Here is a 25,466-nt window from a genome sequence, read left to right as displayed (position 1 = left end):
ATAATCCCTGTCCTGAAGCCACGTTACAAGTTATCTGCTCTCAACTCCCTGTTCTGCTTTCGGGAGAGGGCAGGTACAGTTATGGGAGGCAAAAAAATGGGAAAATGAACAGAATACAGAATGAGGACATTTGGAAGGGTCAGACTGAATACAAACTTGCATAGTCTGTCCTACTTTTCCTTGACAGTGGACTACATTATTATAACTGCTGCAGAGTGAGGTAGGGTGGGCGTTAGGGGGAACTGGGACTGTGTGGGTGAGTATCTGGGGGGGTCCTCCTGCAAATTTAAGTTCATTTACATGAACTTAAAAAAAATGAAGAATCACACAAGAGGAACCATTTTAAATATAAAAGTTACCGTCCCTGCCCTAATTAATATTTCCAAAATGCAAACAGATTTAGGACCAGATTATAATGAGCAAGAAAAACTCCTCAGATGGATGCTCGTCGGCTAAAGCCATCACCCTTTGGCTCGGTGCTCTCCATCCTTCCCACGGGGGGGCCTGGGTGTCAGGTTTGGGAGGCACTGGCCCACATGCTCCTGGTGCAGGGTCACTGAGCTGAGGCATGAGAAGACCATCAGCGACCCCGCTTGAATGGCTTAGGGAACTACAACCCCCACTGAGCCAAGAACAAGAGGGTTTATTATCCGGGCGAAGCCACAAAGCTTTCTTTTGAATGTATGGAGAAACGCCTCATTTACTGCAACTGGAGGATTTTTGTTCGTTTTAAAAGCCGGGGCCGGCATTACGCACACATAATCCCTGGAACAGCTATAACATGGCTCTACAGGGACTTTATGATATTTAATTATGGTTTTGTAAGGCATGAAAGTATTATCCACATATAAACCAGCTGGACTCAGATACAACAACTGACATAGAAGGGACCTCACTGCACTTTTTCCAGTGGTGAATATTTTAAAGGCTTGTATGTTCATAAATACATTATTACACATCCAGCTGCCATGTCTGTAAGCGCTGCATTCATTTTACAGGTGATCTGAGAGGGATGCATCTGTCCACGGTGCAGGGACAGTCTCTGGTCCAGTGTCTTTTCAGCCTGGACATCAGCAGCCCCTCACAGCCGCTTCTCCCCCCCCGTCCCGAGCTGCGAAAGTTTGGGGGGAAGTCCCCCCTCCCCACACTCTCATTCCGATGAGGGCTGAGGGAGACCGGGAAGTTCCTCTGCGTGCTGCCACGTCTGAGCCGTCCCTCCCCACTTCCTCTGGAGCACAGCTGGACGGACGGCGGCGGAGTGCACAGCCCAACTTCTCCACGGTAAATCTCCACAAACACTCTCTCCGCTTCCCTTTTCACCACTGAGCTCAGGCAACAGATGTTTTCAGTCACTCCTGCCATCGCAGCGCGAAAATCAATGAAGTTTTTTTTTCTTTGTAGTTGTTATTGTTCTAAAAAGAAGGCAATAGAGGAAAAGAAGCACATTTTATTTTCACAATTTCACCCACTTGTTCAGTTCATGACCTAAAATCCGTCTTTGAAACTTCATCAAAGTTAATTGTCACACTCTGGTTTTTGCACAGCGGGTGAGATAATAACCATGTTGCCTAGTGGGGAAGAATTTACCCATCCAGTGTACTGCTGTGCCACCGTAGGAGAAGGGGCTGCTGTTTGCTGACTTCATACTGCTGAGCCTCAAACATGAACAGTGCAGGAACAGCATGAGTAGCTGTAACACAGCTCAAAATCAGCCAAACTATCTGTAATGAGTAATGCTATCATCTCTGTTTGTAAATGAGAGGAGCAATCCTCACAGTTTGTTTTTGGATGTAAACTGTCATACTGACTGCCCTTCCAGATCTGCCATGCTGCCCAGGCTCCCTGTGTATCTCCTGATTTCTCTGCCAGTTCTCCTGGTGCAGGGCAGTGCCTCCAGTTCTGCTTCTGCACCAAGCCCCCCTCCTCGCACACCTCCTCTTCTGGGTGACCCCACATGGGCTCTTGGTCTGCGTCTGTTTCAGGCCCTACGCTCTGACTCCAGCTCAGCAAACACTCTGTTTTCACCTCTGCTTGTGGCCTCCTCACTCGGAGCATTGTGTGGCGGTTCTGCAGGCACCACTGCCAGCCAACTCCAAGACCTCCTTAAGACCCCTTCTCCTACCAAGGCCCAAGCCCAGACTGGGGAGCTTCTCTCTCAGGCATTGAAGAGCTTTACTGAGGCCAACATGACCACCTTTCACCTGCACACATCCTCAGCTGTGTTTTCCAAGCAAAGCGCTCGGGTCAGTCAGGGCTTTGTGAAGGACAGCCAGGCCAGATTCAGGCTGCAGCATCAGCCCCTGGGGAAAGGAGATGCCAAGGCTGACCTGAAGCAGCTCAACAGCTGGGCTAAAGCTGGCCTTGGTGGACTGGAAGCAGCTCCTTTGGAGGCAGAAATCCAGGCCAAGGCAGGAGCTTTGATACTGGCCAATGCACTGCGTTTTAAAGGTAAGGGAAATCAGGACACACTAGAAACACAAGTAGTTCATGAAGTGGCTTTGATTATATCACATTATCATGCTCACTTGAGTTTGCAGTTATAATATTGGAGAATCTATGTCATCATTTTGTCCGTGGTCCAAAACAGTCAATATTGGATGTGAAAGTAAATGAAGCATAGCCAACTGAATATTTTACTATAGTGCACACCCTATGTCAAAAGTGGTTGGATGTAAACCCATAACATTGCAGCTTGACTAGACTGAGTGGAGCTGAAATAGACTGGTGTGCTTTGTAATTGCAGAGTCATTTGGAATTATGGGATGTCTCTGTGCGTGAGCTGTTTGCTGCATTGGAGGAGAAGTCTTTGAATATTAATATGGCGTGCATGTGTGCCATTTTCAGTGTTCAGACTGCACAGAGAGCCTATGTGCCAGTTTGCCCACTACCTTCTATGTGCCAGTATGCCCACCTGTTTGCAATGCGCGTGCGTGTGTGTGTGTGTGCGTGTGCATGTGTGCATGTGTGTGCGCGCGTGTGTGTCTGGTGTATGTGTGTGTGCGCTGTGGACTCCAGCTGGTGGACACAGCAGATAAAGGATGATTCTGGGGTCTATCACTGAGAGCTTATTCATCTTCCATTGGGGGGTGATGTGTCATCTTAAATAATTGAGTAACAAGTGTCCAGACTCTCTCCCTCGGTGTCATGCCTGGCATCTGTGCTTGGAGCACTCCAAGTATGCGGTGGTGCAGCTTGGCTCAGATCTGCTCTTTGTGTCAGGCTGCAGGGGTGACTAGTCAATGTTTCCATATACATTAAGACAGTTGGCTGGTCCATCTGTGATTTCACTGTTGCATCCCAAAACTATGTCAAACCCTTATCAGGATCAGGATCCTTACTGTTCATCGGGCCGCACCAGATGCATCCATGTCGCTTTCATCAGGGTGTTAAAGGAAGTCAGTGTTTGCACAACTGGGTTTTAGTAGCTAATGAGTCAGAAACAGCGCTATGGTTATTTTAATTATTTAAATGTTCAGGATAACTTCTCAGGAATGCAATCTTATCATCTCTCTCTTTATTAAATCAACATTTGTGACATCTTGTCTTAATTTGCAGTCAAGATGACGTTGACATGTAAAATGTACCTCTCTGTTCCATGCTTGCTCTTTTTGTGTCGTTTGTCTCTGTTTTCGTGCTTTTGTCACTGTTTATCACGTCTAATCTACCCTTTCTCCACTCTCTCTCCTCTTCGTCCATGTCTCCTGTTCATATCCTTATCTGTGTCCATCTGCCTCCATTCCCTCTGTTTTCTCCTGCAGGTATTCTTTTTATCCGGAGCAAAGAAGCCAAAGCTGCTGAAGTGAAAACAGGTTGCCAACAGATAGACAGCACTCTGAAAATAGCATTCCCTGACAGACTATACATTGATAAGCAATTTAATTAATTTTCTTTGTTTGATGTTCTGACTTCATTACGGAATTAGTTTTTTTCTGTGGACCGACCCTCGTTGGTTGGTTCATTAATTTTGTGGAGGAAATATACAAATTAGATTATACAGCAGATTGCAGCGCACAAATGAGATTATGGGAAATTGGATTCCTTTAGTTTTGATTCATAATTTAAAAGTGGTCGATATTTTGCTTCTTGCTCTTACAGGCTGACTCTGATTTGTTGTACGTTTTTTTTTTTTTTTTTTTTTTTTTGAAATTCATCTTTGATTTGAGGTCCTAAGGCAGTTCATCAAGTGTGATAATGTAATAGTTTGAGAGATGTTGCCGGAATTTCTTTTGGCACTCGCTATGCATCTGCTTCCTTGGCTGTTTTTGTCTTTTTTTCACTTTGGCTCCCTTTAGTTAATTATTCAAGGGGGGTTGTTTAAAAAGCTCTTTGCTGTCCCTCCTTCCCTGGGCTGAACGCAGCATTTAAAGAAAGGGAAGGTCAGGGGCAATTAGTAGTGGAACATGTTTATAGTAGAGGATGAAAAAGAGAATGGTAAGAGGACTGCAGAGACAGAGCAATGTAAGGAGAGACTTCTGGGTGGGAAGGGGACAAAGAGAAGCAGAGTAAAAGAGATGGGAGAAAAGTAAAGAAGGGAAACCAAGGAAAGTTAAAAAAAAAAAAAAAAAAAAGGGAGGGTGGCCTGCTGAGATAGTGAAAGAGATTGACAGACATGGTGGCGGGATGTAAAAGGCCTACCTTGGGAGTTCCAGTCCACCCTAGTTAATTAATTCAGGCTTTGTTCCTGTTTTAGATAAACAAACACTAGAGACGGAAGAAGAAAAATAAGATTGTGGAGGAAAAAAATTGCTGAGAAACTTCGACAGTAGCAACAGTGTGGTGAAGGAGAAAGATATGTTGCCCATATATTTAACCTCTAATAATAGCTTTTGAAACACCATAACCACTTGTAATCAAAAGTTGATGAAGGAAGAGAGGAAGATGGTCAGTCTCATTGATTTTCTTCAGCTTTTCGCCTGTCATTTACAGTATAAATTGGTGAGTCAGTGAGCGATTGAATTTATTATCCGTGCTATCGTTTCATTGTTTATTCTTGATGGATATTAATAGCTTCTGTTTTCAAGTGATTCCTCTGCTGAAGTGCTGTTCTTTGAAAAAAAAAAAAAAAAAAAAGATATAGCAGTGCAAGCAAAAAGCAGGTCTACTTGGCCAGACTCACAGACCAATACACCGGCACAAGGTGATGAAACAAGTCTCCAGTGCAGGCTGGTGAGGTCATTCATTTCAACCCTGCTTAAAACTTCTTCATAGGATTTACAAACAAAATGTTCATCGTCTTGACATCAGTTACATGAAGTGGTTGCCACTTTAGGTTGAACTCAGCCAGTTGCTTTTGAATTCCAGAGGGATCATGTTTCTCTCTCTGATGTTACATGGAGTGCAGCAAATGTCTCTGACTTGTGCTAGCATGCCTGCAAGAGCAGATCACATGCCATTTGGTTGTGACTTTTTAATGGCTGGCGTCCAAATGAGGCTGAGTGGTTTTGTAGGAAAGTCACCGCTAGTGCTGCAACAACTGCACTAACTGATCCACAGAAAATTAGTAGGCATCAGTTAGTCATCGATCACTTTAAATCAACTCTGGTTTTGCACATTAGTTCAGTTTAGTTGTCTTCAGGTGAATCCACTTTTCAGCTCATACCACTGTTAGCTATGGTCCTCAGTTTCCAGAGGATGAAACGAAAAGGTCATTACTTTTTCTTTTGTACTGTCAGCGAGTCAGAATTTTCATTTATGCACTGAAATATCTCAACATCTACGATGTACTGGCACGACAGTTTTTTCATTTTTTACTATCTATCCTATTCAGTGTAGTGACTTCCTGACCTTTGCAGTGCCACTAAGGCTTTTTTGATAACTCGTGGATATTTTGCCATGAAATGTGGTAGACTGATGTCCACTCCAATTAATTTGAAATAACTTTAATCAAACTTTGACTTTTCAACGTTCCCCATTAAGGTCGAATTTCAAATAGTCCAAAGCTTTGGCTCTGGAACACATGCAAAACTAAAATAGTTAACACCAGCCTCAGTTGTGTGTAGGGCAAAACACAAAGATGTACAAAAGAAGATGTTCAGCAAAGTGAATGTTCCATCACCTTAGTACCTATGTGTCAGCACCATGTTTGGTAGCATGCTGATGTTAGCATTTAGCTTAGAGCATAGCTGGAGTTCAGCACTGCCTGACAGATTTGTTAGTTTGTTTCATGGTTTGAAGAGAATTTTGCTATTCCATGTCTAATATAACTTTAAATTGATTATTTAGTATTGAAATTGTTAGCAGCTATTGGGATAAAAAAAAAGGTTATTTGAAGATGTCATTTTGGGCTTTTGGAACATACAATGGGTGTTTTTCTCCATTTTCTGACATTTAATAGAAAAATTGATTATCAGTAACAACCAGAATGGAAGGCTCTGCTCAAGTTGTCCGTTGCAAGTATTTATTGTTAAAGCTAAGCAATTAGTCTTGGCCGCCTTGCACCTTGGCATTGTGTCATGGGTGCAGTGGTCTTTTCAAACGATGAATCAATACTGAAAGTCATCATTAGTTAAAGCCCTGTCTGGCCCGAGGTGTCACTCACAAAGAAGGACATAAGTACAAGTCATAATCTGCTGACCCTCTCACTCCAGCCAATGTGCCCTTCCAATTGAGTGGGCCAGCAGCCTTGGCAATGTGTTCAGAGGTTATTACAACAGTAATTCCACCACACACTCTCTACCCGTCCTAAATTGACAGCTGTCATGGGGTTAGCAGGGCCAAGTGAAATGTGGAGAACCCTGAATGGGGCTCTTTGACCTTAAGAACCTCATAACTGCCTCTGTATGGCACTTTAACTCTACAGCTTTGAGAAGACCAGACATTTTTAATGTGCAGAATGCACACTGTGGACAAGGCCTATATGTATTTTATGAACATGACAATGTTTAACCTTGCTCCCCCCTTTCAGTTAATTTGTGCTGTTTTATTTATTTATAACTTATACATTTATGTAGAGCTGTCTGTTTGCTTTGCTGTGTGTTTAGGGCTGTGGGAGAGAGAGTTCAGCGGGGAGAGCACAGATCTTCGTACCTTCTTGGGGACAAAATACACCAAAGTGATGATGATGCACAGAGCAGGTAAAAAACAAACAAACAAAACAGACAAACCAAAAAACCAAAAACAAAACACAGCCTGTTATTTCCGTGCCTGTTTCAATAAAGGAATCAAACTCAAGGAATCAAAGGAATCAAAATGGCTTGAACATCTGTAAGGTCCAATCTGCTTCCCTGCTCTTTATCACTTTATCATTTATTTAGCACACTCTTCATAGTTTATGTATTTTCTTAAAACAACAACAAGGCGGAGTGAGTTTCTGTTATGACAGCAGTAAAAGATGTTAGAGGAAAACATTGTATCATATCTAATGTTAATCATGGGGTTGTTAAGTTATCTACTATTGACTCATTGTTGAAAAGATTTGAATCAATTAAATTAACTGTCAATTAATTGACCGTTCAGCATGCCCGACGTACCTTAACACAGTAACACAAAGATGATATAGTGTGTGACCACTTCAAACTGCTAAATGATGACGGAGAAGCCAAATGTTCACATTTTGGTTCTCCTTTGCGGTACAATAACTCACCCATTTTTTTTATTTTTATTTTTTTTTACTTGCCGCCGAAACAATTCACATTCAGCCACGCTGCAAGAACCATGTACAATGGCCTCACAGCGTGCCATGGGAGCCAATCCCAGCCGCCATCTCAGGCAAGGGCAGGTTCACTCTGGACAGGTGGCCAGTCTATCGCAGGGCCGACATTTAGAGACACACCTACAGGCGGTTCAGAATCCCAAATTAACCGAGGCATATATGTCTTTAGACTGTGGACAGACAGCACAGAGAGATCATTCAAACTCCATACAGAAAGGAATCGAATTGTACAATTTACTTTGTAACATCAGAAAAAAATGCCATCGTCTTTCAGCTGCTGTAACCATTTTTTATTCAGTATATTGTAAACAATATACAGCTTTATGTTTCACATAAACCATATTGTCACTGCTTATCAATTACTCATTAATCAATCGATCAGGTGACTCAACTAATGACTAATGAATTGCTCATTAACTTGCATCCTTTATTATTTTATAATGTAATTTCCAATTCATGAAAATTATTATTTCAGTCTGGTAAGATGTCTTAGATTGTATTCACATAATTTTTTAAATGGACTCACTTTAGCTCTGCAATGTTTCCTCCCAGAATTTATTTCATCTAAGCAGGTGAGAACTAAGGTGGTAGCAGATGGTGATGGCAGAAACTCTCCTTTTCATTTTGACTATGTGATCTTACTTTAATTTCGGTGCCTGCCTCTTGCCTCCTCCTCCTCCCCCAGGTTTGTACCGTCAACATGAAGACATGGAAAACATGGTGCAGGTTCTGGAGGTGCCTCTTTGGGGTGGCAAGGTCAGCCTGGTCTTCCTGCTACCTTTCCATGTTGAGAATCTGGCCAGGCTGGAAAAGTTGCTGACTCTGGAACAGCTGTCCAAGTGGATGGAGGAGACCAGTGTTACCAGTATGGCCGTGTCACTGCCCAAGGCGAACATCACCAGCATATTAAGTCTGCAGGTTAGTTCTGTTGAGACCGAACATACAGAACATGCGGATCTGAAACATGTTATATGTTATGTACGTGTTATATGAGTAAATTACACGTACACTACAACTTTTATTCAACTGTCCACTGCTTGTAGTTCCATTTTGCATTGTTGATTGGAAATGAAATGCTTAAGAAATGGAAAAGTAAGACACAGGGGGATGCTCCACCACAAAATTATATACTGTACACACTCAAAATTCAGCCATAGTCAGGAATGTGTTTCGTAGAAGGTATGAAGGATTCTGGCCATGAAAATGTGCACCCTGTAAAAGAGCGGTATTATGTAATTTTCACACCTTCACTACCTTTTATGCGTATCTCTACTTTCACATCACGGCCCCTAGATGTAGGTGGAAGTTGCTCTTCAGATTAGTAGGTGAGCCTGACCCTGGAGTGTTTGTTATTATTTGCTCTATAGTAATAGTATTCTAATGTTTTTGTTTCAATTGCATTCTTATTGTTGACATTCTTACAGTGTTAATGCATTACGTCTTATTCCTTCCTAGTTATTTATATCCCTTCCTTATATGTCAGTAACACACACTAAAAGCATTCCATCCATGTTATTATCGTGTCATAGGTTTCCTGTCTTTATTTATTATTTACTGGTGCATTTTATGGCTGCATTCCTTTCTTTCTCCAATGCATGCTCCTTTAGCACTTCCACATGAGCTCAAAGGCCCTGGCTAACGAGTGTGGTTTTCCATTCCCACCAAATCTAGCCAATCTTGGATCGGCCTACTTCCCAGAGTTATCTCAGCTGCTCTGGCCCTTGGGTTTGAGGTCTTTTCTTTTAAGGAGGGGTATGCACGTGTTTTCTGTTTGAATCCTGCTGGTTTATTCTTTTCAGTTTATCTTTTGAACCATTTGCATTTGCATTTGTGTTCGCCCCATTGGACTGAGCCGTTGTCCTTGTGCAGTGTATTCAACGTGAGCGGAAAAGTGGTTTTTAATACTACAGTGCAATTTGCCAGAGTGGGCCTGTAGTTTGTTCTTGTTCTAGTTTCTGTCTTTTGTTCATTTCCTGTGTCTGCACATTGAATTATTCTTCACTTTACCTGATACGGCTTCTCATATCTCCAAGCACTGTGCTCATCATGCTCATTGTCTCTTGGTCTCTTTGGTTTTTCCAAGTCTCTTATTCTTAATTCTTTGCTTCTGCTTTGGCCACCCTCTCTTCCTGACATGCATTTTGCTTATCTTGGTTTTCTTGTTCTGCCTCTTCAAGAGTAATTTTTCTCTCCGCATCTTCTTCCTCCTCCTCTTCACTTGGCTCTGTTATTTCTTCTCTTTGTCCTTGTGTCTTGCTGCTCAGCCTCTGTGTTGTGCTGTGCTGCTTGCTTGTCATATTCTCTTTTTTGTCTTCCTCCATGTATTTTTTACCTGTGACCTCTAACTCACCTACTTTTCAGTCTTCTGCATTCAACCCCCACCCCCCTTTTCCTTCCTAGCTTAGGGGGATCAGTGTCCAGCTGTATGCACAGCATCAGATTGTAACCACCCTCAGTAGAGAATCAAACTCTTGCTGCTAGGAGGCTAAGAGGGATGTCAGGTTGACCGTGACTTGTAGCTCCTCAGTTGGCTTCTGATGTTTCCCATAGAGTTCCTTTTGCAGGAGATGCACAAAGGTCATGGCCCAGCCCACCTAGTAGTCTGGATCTTTGCTCTTGTGACTCCTAGAACCAGCAGGTAGTTGGTCTGAGGAAGGAGAGAGGAGACCAGGCAGAGCACGATACAGACAGCCAGTGGGTTGGTGGCTGCTGATGTTAGTGTGAGTACATGGGGGGTTGTTAAGGTTCACACAAGCCAAATCAAAGGCTGTGTCATGATGCACAGTGGGAGATAAGAGAGTTGTTGGGCTAGTGGAAGCTCACGAGTTTGACCAGGCCACCGGGTCTGTAGTGAGGGCAAGGGCACAGATGAGTTGCTAGAATCAAACATGTCCGCACATCTTTGAAAATATTTGGCTCGTGTGGGTCATGGTGAAAGGAAAGTTTCCTTTAAAGCTTTTTTCACAGAGTTTTCCAGGTGAACTTCTTTCGTTTGCAGTCACCAGACAATGTTCTCACTTGGGATTTCCAGATCAAGTGCTTTTATCTGACACACGGCAATGAAATGTGCATGCTTGTAAATATGTTGCTATGTCTTTCAAGGACTACAACCAAATGATGCACTGTTCAGGCGATACACAATACACATGCATATAACCCATTTGTTATAGAATCTACAGAAATGCTTTCAAATATGCAGTGGTGTTCTTCCCTCACAAATGATCTTTGTCAGAGCACAGACACTGGCTTGTTGCAAGCACACTAGCCTGACATCAGTCTGACTTAATTTGGTCTGCCATCATTTTACTTTTACGACATTCGTGTAAAATAATGACAGTCAGTTTAAATGGTAGTGTTTGCCATTTTAAGTAGTCAGCACCAGCTAAAAATGAGAAGCAGCTACATGAAGCTTTTGTATCCTGCTCTTTGCCAATAACAGACTAAGCAGAAAAGAAACAGGTTTTCCTTAAGTATTTTTTTATGCTTACAGTCAAGAGTGTGGCTCAACAAAGTAAAAGAAGGCTTAAGTGAATAAAACCTAATAGAGAAAGGGCTGGGATTTGAAGCCATACCTCTCAATATTCCTTGGATCTACATGCTATGGCTCAGCATATCTATAGTGCTCACTGTTACCAGTAAGAAAAGAATCTAAAGATTCAGCCAGACTGAATAAGTTTGCACAAATTTGATAGCTGGATTGTTTACAGTCTACATTAATGCACCGCCTTCATAGTCAGCATACTGACTGTAGCTAGTTATGACTCAATAGCATTGTAGACACTGACTGTTCAGAGTGTCTCTGCGTTTTAATGTGTCATTTTGTCTCTGTATAATTAAATTGACTCAAGATTAACATAATTATTTTTATCAAGTTCTAGCATTTTCAGATTGCACGGATTCATCTTCACTTATATCTCTTTGTTGTCTTGTATGCTTGTATGCACTTGAATTCAGTGGTTCTGCTTTGCATCAGAATGAAAGATACAGTAGTCATGGGTACAGCAGTTGTGAATGGCTTGATAGAGAGGGGGGCTTGATAGATAGAGAGGCCAGTAAATCCCATTTCCCCAGGGCAGGCCACACTGACTGGAACTTATTACCATGTCCTCTTTAGATGTACATTGTAACCTAATGAAGGGGTGATGAAATCCATTTTGCCCTCTTTCCAGTTTAACAAACATCTTAGTTGAGTTATGCTCCCATGTTATTCTGCTAGCCAGGCCCTGAAGAACACGTATTTGACATTAACATTGTCAGGACCCTCTGGGGAGGAGACTGTAATTTAGAACTAAAGCTTGAAACCACTCCTTTTGATACGGCGTTGACTTTGCCAGTGCAAGAGCGGAAAAAAGATACAGTTAAAAGAAAATCCTCTTCTGTCTCTGCAAGACAAAGTTTGCCGGGCAGACAAAAAAATGTATATATATTTGTGAATGGCTAAAAGAAGCTGTATGTTGCGCTCATTAAATGTAATTATGGGTAAGCAATTGAATGTTTCAGCCATGGATGAGCTTCATGAGCTGTCTCACTCCGTTTGCTCTCTCTAAAAAAGAAGTGCAGTTGAGGAATCATTATGAAAGGGCTAAAGCTCTGAACAAACCTCAGCCCACTCCGATCTCATTTCGTCTGTCTGTCCAACCCTTTTGGCCAGCAACAGCCAGCCATGTCTTCTCTGACGGTCGTTTTTCCAATTGGGTCGGGCAAATAATTGCTCATCACTGTGCGTTAATACTGTTTACCACTCTATCTGTCAGGGCTTGGGCCAGCCATGGACTCCTGAGATTAGGGGGCAGCATCTGGACACACAGAGGATCATAGCAGTGTATGAGCATGAATGTCAACTGTAGCATTGATGTTCTGTGCGCGAAGCAAATGAGAACAAAGAACAGCGTGCACCTCTAATTCGTGCTGCATTGGTTCTGTATTTAGATATAGAATAGAAAGCCTTCATTGTTATTGTACATCAGGTATATAACAAGATGCTGTACCCATTCCTTCTGTCACCTCTTTTCCTCCCTTATCATATCAGTCTCAGGGATGTAATTCCTTACTTTTCCATCCTGTAACCTGGCTCCGCAGACCTAAATAGGAGTGACATTCAGCAGGTGAGTGAGCGAGAGTGGTGGAGGAAGATGAGCAGGGTCAGTGATTGCTTGGGGACAAGGCGGAAAGTGTCACGGAGAACTATAAATAGCTGCAGGATTCTGCCTTTTCTTTTTCTCTCTCTATTTGTGGTCTTCTCCTCTGGTGAAGGGCGGGCTGTGTCAGAATTTGCAGCCAGAAGAAGAAGGAGAAACCTCTGAACACACCAGGCCCAGAGTTCAGTGAATGGACCACCTTCATCGCTCTCCCCCTACCTCTGAGCCCGTGCTGACCAGGCCACGCACATACACGTAGTAATGGCTGCGCTTCGGCTCCATTTTGCCTGTATCTTCAGTCGGTGACTAAGACATACGAGTGTGCACCGGAGAGCTCACTCAATCATGGCTAATGAGGTCAAAAGGCCATCAAATATTTACAAGAGCACACTCTACAGTATACAGTGTCGAGGAGTAGCTGCTTTAACACAGCTCCCGCAGCCCTACATCATATGAATTAATCAGATGTGTTTTCATGGCTATTAGTTAAATATCTCACTAAAAGCTAAGGCTTCTTTTTCTTTTTCCATTTGTGGTTAAATGGCCTTGGAATAAAAGCGGTTCATGTGTAAATGTGAGTGAGTGAATGAGACGATGAGTGTATTGACCGTGCAAAAGAGGTAAAAGCCCATGTAAATAAGATACCAATAGGAGTATTGCTGACAAGATTCAATAAAGAGATAGACGCTTTGAAGCCTCAAGAGAACTGATGGTGAGAGAAAATGATTTTTTTTTTTTTTTATAAAGCCTACATTGAATGGGTCTGTGAAATGGAGCTGCGAAGATGCCAGCTCCACTGCATGATCCACACCACCCACGCAGGACGTTAAGGGCAGTATTGAATTAGACAGAAACACGTCTGTATTTGTTTAATGCATTGATAGCATTTGGTAGGTTTTACTGGTGAGCCGGAGGAAACAGGAGGTCGAACTGTGGAGGTAAAAACAGTTTGCGACCTGATATGAACAACACAGCTCATTTGACCAAGTTGGACTTAGTTTGTTACACTTGGGACCAGTTGGGAGTTAAAGTCAAATGGTGTGTGGTTTTTAAAGGTGCGCTGTGCAGGTTTTGGTAATATTCTGCGCTCACACTCAGAACATGTGAACACAAACAACAAACACATTGAAAACACATTTTCTTTCTCTGTACACATCCGCAAGGCCAGTATTTAGAATTATTCCAAACATTCATCCATGTTTTCCAGCTAGCACTCTTCTTTACATTTGTTTGCTCATTGCTGTGTATCTTGACACAGCAATGCTACCAGTTGTCAGTCACTACCTTCATAGTGCTTCTAGTGGTCACATCACCTTTAAAAGAAAAAAAAAAAAGTCACACAATGACTAATAAAGGTTCGGTTCCCAGCCTGGGGCCTTTCTGTGTGCAGTTTGCATGTTCTCGTTGTGCCTGGGCTTCCTCTGGATGCTGTCCAAAGACATCATGTTTGGGATAACTGGTGACTCTAAACTGTCCGTAGGTCTGAGTGTGAGTGGTTGTTGGTCTCTGTCTGTCTCTATGTGTTGGCCCGGTGATGGACTGGTGACCTGTCCAGGGTGTACCCCACCCTCACCCAGTGTGAGCTGGGATCGGCTCCAGCACCCTGCGACCCAGAAACGGATAAGCGGTTGAAGATGAATGAATGAATGAATGAATGAATATTGTAAACTTAATTACTCTGGATTTTCGTATTTAATTGAGTTGAAGAAATGATCTGACACTCTTTGAAACTGACAAGGGATTGTGTGATTTATTGAGGAGATAATCAGCATTAATCAATAATGTAAATAATATTTAATTTCTGCCTCATAATGCAGTACTGAAATGTATCTTCGGAATTGTTTTCTGCCTGGTTGTGGTGGGATCTTAGAGAGCTTAACAGCCTTTGTGTTGTTTTTTTTTTGTTTTTGTTTTTTTTTCCCTCTGTTCTGTGAAAAATGCAACAATTAGCAAGGTACATTTAACAGGCAAAATACATTTAGTACATAGCCAGACAAGGCTTTCCGTGGGATTTCAGAAGTTGCCTCATGATATGACTTCAATCATAATGTGCCTTTTGTCGTCTAAACTCTTTTCCATCATGGCTCCATTATGACTGTCAAGTTCAAACAATCATGCTGTATTGGAAGTGGAATAGTGGAAGTAGTTCTTACGCGTGATGTGGAGTCTCAGGGTTTAATAATCTTCAGGGCAGTTCAAGTGCTGTAATTTGCAAGCAACAGCAGATACACAGAGAGCGCTGTTGAACAATGGTCTCCCTGTTTGATCTGTGCTTCTTTTTTCCTTATTTCTCTCTCTTCCCATTGTCATTATCAAAGCTCCTCTGTCTCTTAACAACAGCCACAGTGACTCTGCACAGATAGAGCTGTGACATGTACTGGCTGACACAAGCTATCCCCTTAAAAATTCCCACAGGTACACCAACAAGCTACTTAGTGGGCTCAATCATCAGGCTGAAATAATGCGATGCAGAGTGCTGCACGCCTGAGGGTTGATGCTATGCTACCTCAGGCCCAGTTAGACTGCACCCCTGTAAGCCAACAAACCCCCCACCCCCCGCACACACACACACACACAGGAAACCACCAGATGACAATGCCTGTGGCTCTCACTCACAGACAAATAGCTCGTTGATGCCGGGTGCAAATCATCAGCAAAGTCTGCCCAGTGCTGTTCCATCTAAGATTCATGTGGTGCTTCAGAGAGAAAGGGCAGCCAAAGAGCACCTCCCAGAGGTTTCTCTCCCCGTCTAATTCAATGCCACACCTCTGTGTGGCACGAGGCCTCCATAGGCTCTCCAACACCCCTGGCTTGTTTCCCAGCATTCTGCCACAGGGATCCTTAATTTTTAAACACTTGATAGTTTCAAAAACTTAACCAAGTGCTTCAGCCTTGGCAAGCAGGGAAATTTGTTACTTTTTCTATGCTTCATGATGATACCCGCAAAACTGAAGACTAAAATGACCTGATTCTTCAAAGAATACTGATGAAGAGGATGAGGAAGGATAGGCTTTACAGAGAGAGATGGTAAGGGCTGTTTTTTTCCTCACTTACCCATTTGTCTTTGCCATTTGAGTTATCCACCTGTATGTGTCTGTTTTCCTCATTAGATAAGGAGCAATTAAAAACCCTCCAAATGATTACCTCTGTAGCTCGAGAAGTTGAGAGCAATGTACACTGAGTTGTGCTGGCCTGTCAAAGCAGGAGAAGGATGAGGCGAAAATGAAAAAGACAGAGTTAGGAGCAAAGAGAGAGAGCAACACAGGAGGTGGGATAAAATAGAGGCACGTGGGCCAGATGAGGAATGGGGATGCCAGGCAAGTGGCTGAGCAGCAGACAAAGACAGTGATGTAGTGGTAGCGGGTGGAAGAGGAACGGAAGAGTGGAGGAATAATGGATGAGGACAATAGAAGTGCATTAGCAGGAGGTGGTGTGTGTATGTCTGCACAGAGGGGACATTTTGCATGGAGACACCAGAGGAGTGACAGATGCCTACAACTGTAACTGCATATGCATCCACTTTATCTCATGTTAAGGAATAAGCTGACATGATCCAGTTTAATGTCTCTTTGCATGCACATCTCAACTTTGAAGCAGACACTCCCCACGGATTATTACAATGCCCATTATCATGTGGGTTTTTAAGAACCAAGGGGGGTATGTTGAGCTGCTACACTGTGGTTTTCAAAAGAAAGTCAAAGTCAGAAGGCTGCACCCACAGAACATTTACATTTACCCAGACAACTCATCCAGATGATTTAGTGTTCCTGTCTGCCACAAAAAGATAGTTCCTCTAAACAGTTTAATCAGCTAAAGTTTCAATAGTGCTACAGCAGAAAACAATATCGTCACCCAATCATCTGTCTCTGCAACTTCTCTTCTTGCGTTGGCCCTCTGCACATCTACACTCACACCCACGCATGCTCTCATCTGGCCCTTGGAGAAGCCTGTCACTGTGAGTGGCCCTCTGCCATGAGAGGATAAACTACCTGTCATGACGACGACTTTCTGTGGAATTCATATCAGGCAAAACAAAGGGGGTGCTGAGGTCACGGGGCATCACTCTTAAATTATTCATCCTCTGCTTCCTCCTTCCGTCTGCTCTCTCTCTGTCTGTCTCCCACTTTGTTCTGCCAGCTCGCAACAAGGGCAACTGTCAGGCTTCCTATCTCAAATTTTTGGGATAGAAAGCAAATAAACATGGTGAAAAACTCCTTCAGAAAAAAAAAAATGGATGAATGACTATTTTCTGAGGGAATGTTTGTGTTTACTTTAATAATGTGGAGAGGTTCCAGAAGAGCAGTGCATGTCTCCCACTTCTGAATGTCACAGCATTAGGAAATTTTAAAATGTGCTTTCCCTCCGACTTGATATTTGGTCCATTTGTGTGTATAATTGATCAATGTCCCAGTGGCTGTTTGTTTGCATACATTGTGTCATCTCTGTGTGGGATGGCCTCACACTCTGGGAGACTTTGAGTAAAGGTGGTCTATAAATTCCATCAACTTTTGTGTTGTCTGTTTCCAGAAACAGTTGGCTGCTCTGGGCTTGACAGACGCTTGGGACCAGAAGGTGGCCGATTTTTCTGGCGTGTCAGACGAGAGCAAAGGAAAGCTTCATCTGCAGGATGTCCTCCACTGGGCTTCCCTGGAGCTGGCTGCCCAAGCTGGGGAAGGAGAGACAGATCGCAAGGAGCAGAACATAGAAAAGCCCAAGCTGTTCTACGCTGATCACCCCTTCGTCATCTTTGTTAGAGACAACACTACCGGAGCCTTGCTGCTGATGGGGGCTCTGGACCATGCACAAGGAGAGGCCCTCCATGATGAGCTGTAGCACCCTCCATATATCATTTATTCCAGCCTATTTTCGTCTCTCTTACACCTTCGCACTCAGACTGCACACTAGCATCTAAGTTGAAGCATTGTCATTCACTATGGCACGCTATCATATCAGACTATGTCTGGCTGTCAGACATTGACACCACATAGTCTCAAACTGACTGACATTGACACTGCCACACCCGATACCTGCACATTCACACTCACAGCGACATCTACATGCCAAAGATAAATAGAATTACTGTATAAGGAAATACTAAAGTTGACGGTTACAGCAAAAGCAGTAACTTGAAGAGCATCCCCGCTTCCCTCTACCATGCTTGCACACAAACACGCACACTTACGTACAGGACCTCAATAATCAAGTCAACACAAAACAAACAAGAGTGTGCTGATAAACACCAACATGCTGCAGAAGTGGTTACACTAGCATCAACATAGAAGTACAACAAACAGAGGCTCACGGTGACACTTGAATCGTCCCTGTCAGGCAAACAGTGGGGCGTGTTTGTGTGTGTTGGGCCACCAAGGCATTAGGGATGCCCATGTGTCCTCTGTCTGTGCTGGCAGGCCCCTATACTGGGGTCCCCTGGGCTACATCTAAGGAAGACTGATGGGTCGGCCAAGTGCTTATTGATGAGCCAGCTTAATGCTAATGGCTGTAATGAGTCACAACGCTTGTCAACAACACAGAGAGGACAGGGAACCTTTTAATCTCTTAATACCATCAGAGATCGATGATACCATTATGCTATTGGAAACAAACATGACTGACATCCCTTGACTTAAATGTAACAACTTAATGTGTAGACTGTTTAAAGCAATATATTTGTAATATAATATATATATTTGCATATACATATTTTTTTATTTTTTATTTCACGCCACGGTGAACTGAAGAAGCAAATGAACATCAGTCTCTATTTTTAATATATCTTACGTATTTTGATAAACTGCATTTTTGGAATTAAATAATGGACTTGTTTTTACTTTTTTCACATGCACTTGGGATGCAGAAGATTTATCAATGTCGTCACCTCATCTTGATACAAACCAATCAATCAAACATGTGCTATTAATATATAATACATTTGGACTGCCAGGGCTCAATCTTTCTTGACAGCCTTTTTTTTTTTTTTTTTACTCTACCCTGAACTGAATTGGCTGACATTGACGCTCAAGGGCATATGAAAGCAGATTTAAAGCCATGAACTAACATCAGTTATTTAATTTTATTGGCAACATATGATAAAGTGGCAGTGCTTAGAAAGTGCAGCAGCAGTTTTGTCACCATGTTCACCAAATGGATCCAAACAAGCATAGGCAGACTATGTTTCTTCATACAAATGGATAAATAGTCTTAAAAAACTAGAGCCACCTTGCCATTCCCTTTAAAACAGTGTTAGTGTTTTGGTATTTTCAGTATTTTATTAAAAATACTAAAAGATTTCCGACCAACTTTGTTGCATGCTGTTGTGTTGTTCTGTCTGTCCATGTGTCAAAAAAAAAAACAAAAACATTTGTCGTATGTGATGGATTTATTCTAGACATGGTGAACACCTGGTAACAAACAAAGAATAGAAATCTGTGCAGTCTTTTCTCTTCAAGGTAAAATGTAAATGTGTGCTACATCTGTCCTGTTACAGTGCTAAGTAACAGAGTCTAGACGCACAGCTGCTCCGTCACAGTGGTATTACAGCTTTGTTCCTAATTTAGCCCTCTGCACAGGTCTGCTCAGCAACAGAGTGTTGTGCAAGTGTGTGTGTTTCATTGTGTCCGTGCACTGTTCGCTTGTGCAATCATGTGTGAATAAAGCTACTACAATGACCTCTGCAGTGGCCTCCCGTGCAGCTGAGACTTGTAAAGGGCAGTGTACTGCAGTCCTAACCTACTCTGAATAAACCCGGGAGCTCAATTTAGACAAGCTGATGATGGATCCGAGGCCGTCCGCTGTGAGCACATCAATCCAGCTCATTCCACCACCAGCTCCCTGCTGGCTCACCTTAACGTTTTATTCAGTCGAAAACACTGACAAACAGACGCATGTCTATATCTGTTCACAGGTACCCAGCAATAAATCTGATTCACGATTTAAGAGGAAAGCCACTTCTCAGGAGTGTACATTGTATCCAACAATACAGGTGAGAAATATACCCCAATGTAATCAGTATCTGCCATTTATGAGCAATCGTCTTTTAAATGACGTGCGTTTCGTTTTTTAGTAATCACAGATTTGTGTTTATTATTTGATTATTTGTGTTTAAGACAATATAGACCATTTCATCCATAATTCTAATAATATGCAGCTGGTGCTAAATACAATACAGTTAATATAGAAAGACCAAAAACTGAGCTAGAGAATAAACCGTCATCAGATGTCTCAACTGGACATCGCTATTATGACCTGACCTCTGTGATTTTAAGACCTACAAAATATTTTTATCTACAATCTTCATTGGCCATGATTGTAAACAGACCTTGAATCATTTGCTAGTGTGCTGGATTCTGAATTTCTTTATCTCAGAGGAAAACGATTCTATTGCTCAGATTTCTTAATTAGCCAGTTAACATACACTTTTATTATTATGTTTCTGAATTGTACTTCAAACAATACTAACAAATTAGTGCTAAATAATCCCCAATCTGAAATTATTTCTTCAAGGTCTTCAAAATACAGTGCATGAACGCTGGCAATAGCAATCAGCAATATATTGGATAGGCAACTGAGGTGAACTATGTTATATGAGCTCCCTGTGATGACATGACAAATATCGCGAATAACAGAGAGCCTATCACGGTGGGGATAAAAACATTTAGAGAGTTTAATGTTTCATCCGTCTTTAAATAAAAGATGATGTAGAAGGGCTGTAGGACCATAAACTTTCTTCTCTGCTGCTTTGTGCAATGGGTTGGACAATCAGAGTGGCAGAAACAAGGGTGAAAGAGTGCTAGGAGCAGAGCTAACCCAGTTACAGAACAGTGCTTACCCTTTAGAGCAAATCAAAGAAATAGCTGCGCTCATCTGGGGGTCAACTCGCTGATAGAAATGCCACGGGGCTACATCATTTTCGCCTTGACCTTGTTAAAAGCTTGAGATAGGTCAAAAGTAAGAGGCTGGCATATGCTACATGGAAAACAGCATTGTTTCACATTCGAGTTTGTGTGCGCTCACTGACATTCTGAAAAACCACAGATAAAGCCAACTACTTCATGCATTTTCATTGAGCTGTGGATTCAAACCTACAAGGGGAATGGGAGAGTAAGAGATGTGATGCATTCAACTTGCTTTTAATGAACATGCAACTTTTCCAGCTATTTAAATAACAAAATAGCCCTCAGACATAAATTAACCTAACAAGTGTTTACATGGCTTTAGCCATAGTTCACATTAGCCTGGGATATGCTTTCCTGGGACTGGTGATGACTAAGGGAAAATGTAGTTGATAAAAACAAACCTAGTTAATTTTGTTCGAGTCCACAGTTTTGTCATTTAATGAATTCAGAGCCCTCTGAGATGAAAAAAAGGAGATGTAACCAAAGTTGAGTGAAACAGAAATGCATAAACAATGTCTGATTAAAAGAGGAGTGAATGTTGAAGATGTCCGGGAAACATAGTTGATGTCTAAATAAATGATAAATCTCTTTCCAATGAGCAGCAGTAAGGAGGGGATTATTCATACCAGATGATACTTATATTTTACTTCTCCAAAATTATATTTAGATTAATTAACAGGTTATGCTTTACAATAGGGAAAGACAATGATCTTTATGATTATGAGATTATGAAACAAGATTATCAACATCAAGTTCAAGGGGCCCTGCCTTATTACTGGAAGACTGGTTAACTTTTAGGCCTTTAAAAAAAAAAAAAAAATCAAGAAAACATTTCTTTTTTGCGGTAACTTGCTAAAGTGAGAGGATACTGAAGTGGATGGAATTTGAGAGGGAATCTTGTTTGTTTGTTTTCTTAGCAACCAGAGGTGACTGAATGGTCGGCTGGGGTTTGATGCTGAACTCACCGCTTCCTCCAGACTGGTAAGTAAACAGCTGTTAATGCTAACACTGGTATGCTAATCATATCAAGCATTAGGTACATTTTCAAACCGTTACTGTAATTCAGGCAAAACGTTGGCAGGAACTGTATTCAGTGTATGATTTAAGCATAATGATTCACTATGTAGCGGAAGATAATATTCCATTTTTTAAATACAGACTCCAGCAAACAAAATATTAACAGCCCCATTAGCTGAGCTACAATACATAAAAAAACAAAAATGTTCATTGTAACATTGATCCCAGTAGTTTGTCCGTTTATTGTCTAAAACAGGAGATATTTCGATTCATAGCAGGGAAAGCACAGGCACCTCCAATGGCAGGACTTTTCCAGTTGTTACTAATAATAGTAATTATGGATAGTCCCAGTGAACCATAAAGGACCAGTGTGCACTAAGAGGCATTTCTCATGCTGTGGTTGGAATAGCTGAATTGATAACCATATGTTCATAGATGTGGGTAAGATGGTTGTAGGCCGCGGATATTTTGCCTGCTGACTCACTGACATGGCTTTCTGGGACACTTTCACCTGTCCATTTTCACTCATTCATCTTCTGCCACTTATCCGTTTCCAGCCAATCTCAGTTTACGATGGGTGAGGCCGGGGTCCGCCCTCAGCTCAGTCCATCACCAGTCCATCACAGGGCCGACATACAGAGACAAAAATGAACAACCACTCACACTCCCAGCGTTAACCACTATTCCGCCGCGCTGCCCCTTTCACCTGTCCATCGAAATGAAGTGCAGTTGTTATTAAGGGAGGTGGTTATTTTGATATACAATCTGCCAGAATATCTGCAAGGAAAAAGTTTAGAAGTGGGGCTCAAGCAAATTGCTCGAATCCTTCTTAGGCGCTTTTCTTTGATGTAGTTATTACTGTGAGAAGCTGCTGCTTGCAGGCCTTGAGAGCAGGACAACCAATTGAACATACTCCTGGCCCTTAGCCCCGTGGATCTCTGTGGATAAGTCCTGCAGGCATGGTGAAACCAACCTGCATGCTTTGATTAATAGTTCAGGAGGAATTTTCTATTGTATATCAAGGGCACGTTATGAACTGTTTGGACTATGTGGTTTTGTGGAATTGTATGTAACTTTAAGCCCATAACTGACAAGAGAACACTCTTGGCAAAGCAAAAGCCTACAGAAACAATTGAAGGCTAAATATTGTCTTTTTTAACAGCAGATTCTTAATCTGCCTGAAGCAGACTGTCTGCAGAAGCACTTATTAATGTTATTGATCATTGTCAACTTTTTGTGCTTCCTCGAACCTTCTTGGATTTTTTTTTTTCTTTTACATGACAGTTTTTTTTTTTTCCCATTTGCCCCTTTCTCTGTTCCTCTCCCCAATAACCTGTCTCCTTTATTGCACACAGTCCTTAGAAGGTGACAACTTGGGAAACTGAATCAAAGTTTCAATAAAGTCTGAACTGCTGTGGGCTTTGACAAGTGAGGTGGCTGAAGTGGAACAGTACAGCAAGAGACTGAAGGAGGACATATCGGTTCCAGAAAGATAAATAGTTCATGAAGCTGTTGACTTCACCATTTTATTACTTTTGTCCCTGAATTTTCCGCCTGCCTGCAGCTCTTTCTGCCCACAAATTATTCATCATGCTCCCCACAGGCCCTTGCTGTCAATCCCAGGATCAGGAGTTGGGAGGGACAATGGGAGTTAAAGTTAGTCAGGTGCTTGCATAATTGCAATTGTTTTTCTCAGACGATATACAGCTTTTATAATACCGCATGATTATTTCAGTTTTAGTTAAAAAGGCAAAGCTGTGGTAGTGAAGACTGATTTCAGACAAGTTGGACATTTTTTTTTTTTTTTTGTTTTGTTTTGGTTTTTTTTTAAGACCATTGTCCATTTTATGTTTTTGAAGCTGAACTCAGTGGTTCAGGCAAGATGATGTATGCCATTGCCTTTCTGACAAAGGCCAGTCCCTTATATTGACTGCAGGAGGCCCAACCTGAAGATGAGCACTACTCATGGCTTCCCACAGGAACATGCATACTCCATTTGTGCAAACATGACACACATCTTGTAGTGAGATCTAATTGTTTGCGTGGAAACATTTTCAAATCATTTTCATTCATTCATTCATCTTCAAACGCTTTATTTGTTTCTGGTTTGCGAGGGGTGCTGGAGCCAATCGCAGCTCACTCTGGGTGAGGGCGGGGTCACCCTGGACAGGTCACCAGTCCATCACAGGGCCAACACACTGAGACAGACAGAGACCAACAACCACTCACACTCACACTCAGACCTACGGACAATTTAGTCAGCAGTTAACCCAAACATGATGTTTTTGGACCCACGCAGGCGCGGGGTGAACATCCGAACTCCACACAGAAAGGCCCCACGCCATGACCTTCTTATTGTGGGGCAACAGTGCTAACCACTATGCCGCCGCGCTGCAAATCATTTTCAACAAACACTAAATTAAATAGTTTCCATTAAATAATGAGAGTGGGTGGCACGATGTGATAAACTGTTGAGATAATACATCTATTAGAAGAATATGCATGCAAGTGTATGAGTGAATTTCAATTCAATTGTTTATATTTTCTGTCGTATTGTTAAGGTAATACAGGAGAAATCTTTCCACCACTTCAGCACAGCCTGATACTGTGTATCTTTTTCCTCTTGATGTGGCGCCCAAATGATGAGGCATCAGGTAATTATCCTGTGTTATTCTCTTCCTAAATGTCAAATCTTGTAATTATGAAATTTCCTCTGTATGGAAAAAAAATCATGATTTTTTTTTTTTTTTTTGGGATGCAGATGTTTATCCATGTAAGTCTCAGCACAACTACATCAACCGTGAAGTCCAAACTTCTGTCAAATATAATAATGGTCTTCAAAATTATGAAAAAAACCCCAAAAGAACAGTGTTACTTGATTATTTGAGTAATATGAACTGTAATTATGAAAACTGGTGTCTTTCAGTATGTCTCTGAGAGTCAAAAAGTCTATTAAAATGTTTTGTGTATTTCACTGCTGACGTAAGCACAAACAGCCAATACCTAATGCAGTGTGAAGTCTTGGTGGAAGAAAGTGCTGTGACGCCTGCTGTAAAGTCGTTAAGTGGTTAATGGAAACCTTTTTGGACTGTTTAAATCTGCCGCCCATGTTCTCCCAACCTCTGACAGTGGCGTTCTGCAAAGTCAGAGCACCATCACGTGTAGTTCAGACGAAAATGAAGTTGTTCAGGACATATGTTATTCTCATGTTCTACTACAGTCCAGTCAGCATTTGTGAACATGAACTGCTCTCACGTGATGCCAAGAAGCAGACTTTTAAGACTCACCTGCTTTGACATCCAGACTGCTGTAAAAGTGTTTGAATGAATGGAAGTTGATTTGAAAGCCAACTGATGTTTAATTTTTAGAACTAAGTGATAAAAGGACATTTACTCTTGTTGATTCAAATTTTTTAACATAGATTCTCAAATGTTTTGTTGACTAACCTCTCAGTCATGCAAACTTGCCAGTTCAATTTACTGTTCATTGTGTATTGAATCTTGGCATTTGACAAGAAATTCTTGAATTTGAGACAAATTTGAGGGCTCAGATTTGATTTCAGTGTTCCAACATGATTTTAGGTCAAGACAGAGAGTTTGTAAATTTTGATGCACAAACATCCCATTCAGTCTCTATAATGGGTAAATTCCATGCATGTTGGCAGTTACATTGAGTAAAAGTTGGAGTTTACATTGAGTTACTTGGCAAAAGAGTGCTATGGATAGGATTGACCAACATGATATGATATTGCATATATACCAGTGTTTT

The 25,466-nt window shown here is 41.9% G+C and overlaps 1 protein-coding gene across 1 annotated transcript; it reads left to right on the top strand.

Moving 5' to 3' along the window:
* The first annotated feature begins 1,244 nt into the window (after positions 1-1,244).
* serpinh2 (serine (or cysteine) peptidase inhibitor, clade H, member 2) lies at positions 1,245-18,692 on the top strand. The gene is made up of 5 exons (XM_029526642.1): positions 1,245-1,281; positions 1,820-2,448; positions 6,981-7,073; positions 8,337-8,569; positions 17,317-18,692. The coding sequence occupies exons 2-5, from the start codon at positions 1,827-1,829 to the stop codon at positions 17,620-17,622; spliced, it is 1,254 nt and encodes a 417-aa protein (XP_029382502.1). The 5' UTR covers positions 1,245-1,281; positions 1,820-1,826; the 3' UTR covers positions 17,623-18,692.
* Positions 18,693-25,466: the final 6,774 nt, after the last annotated feature.

The sequence above is a fragment of the Echeneis naucrates genome, chromosome 18 (genome assembly GCF_900963305.1).
Source record: "Echeneis naucrates chromosome 18, fEcheNa1.1, whole genome shotgun sequence".
NCBI lineage: Eukaryota > Metazoa > Chordata > Actinopteri > Carangiformes > Echeneidae > Echeneis > Echeneis naucrates.
Note: the sequence above shows the minus strand (reverse complement) of the source record. Positions and strands in the feature narration are given on the sequence as shown.

Bases quoted from the DNA above. Each gene is read 5' to 3' on its own strand.
- serpinh2 (XM_029526642.1), top strand. From the start codon at position 1,827: ATGCTGCCCAGGCTCCCTGTGTATCTCCTGATTTCTCTGCCAGTTCTC. The intron at 7,074-8,336 runs GTAAAAAACAAA...CTCCTCCCCCAG, and splicing joins GATGATGATGCACAGAGCAG to GTTTGTACCGTCAACATGAA. The intron at 8,570-17,316 runs GTTAGTTCTGTT...GTCTGTTTCCAG, and splicing joins CCAGCATATTAAGTCTGCAG to AAACAGTTGGCTGCTCTGGG.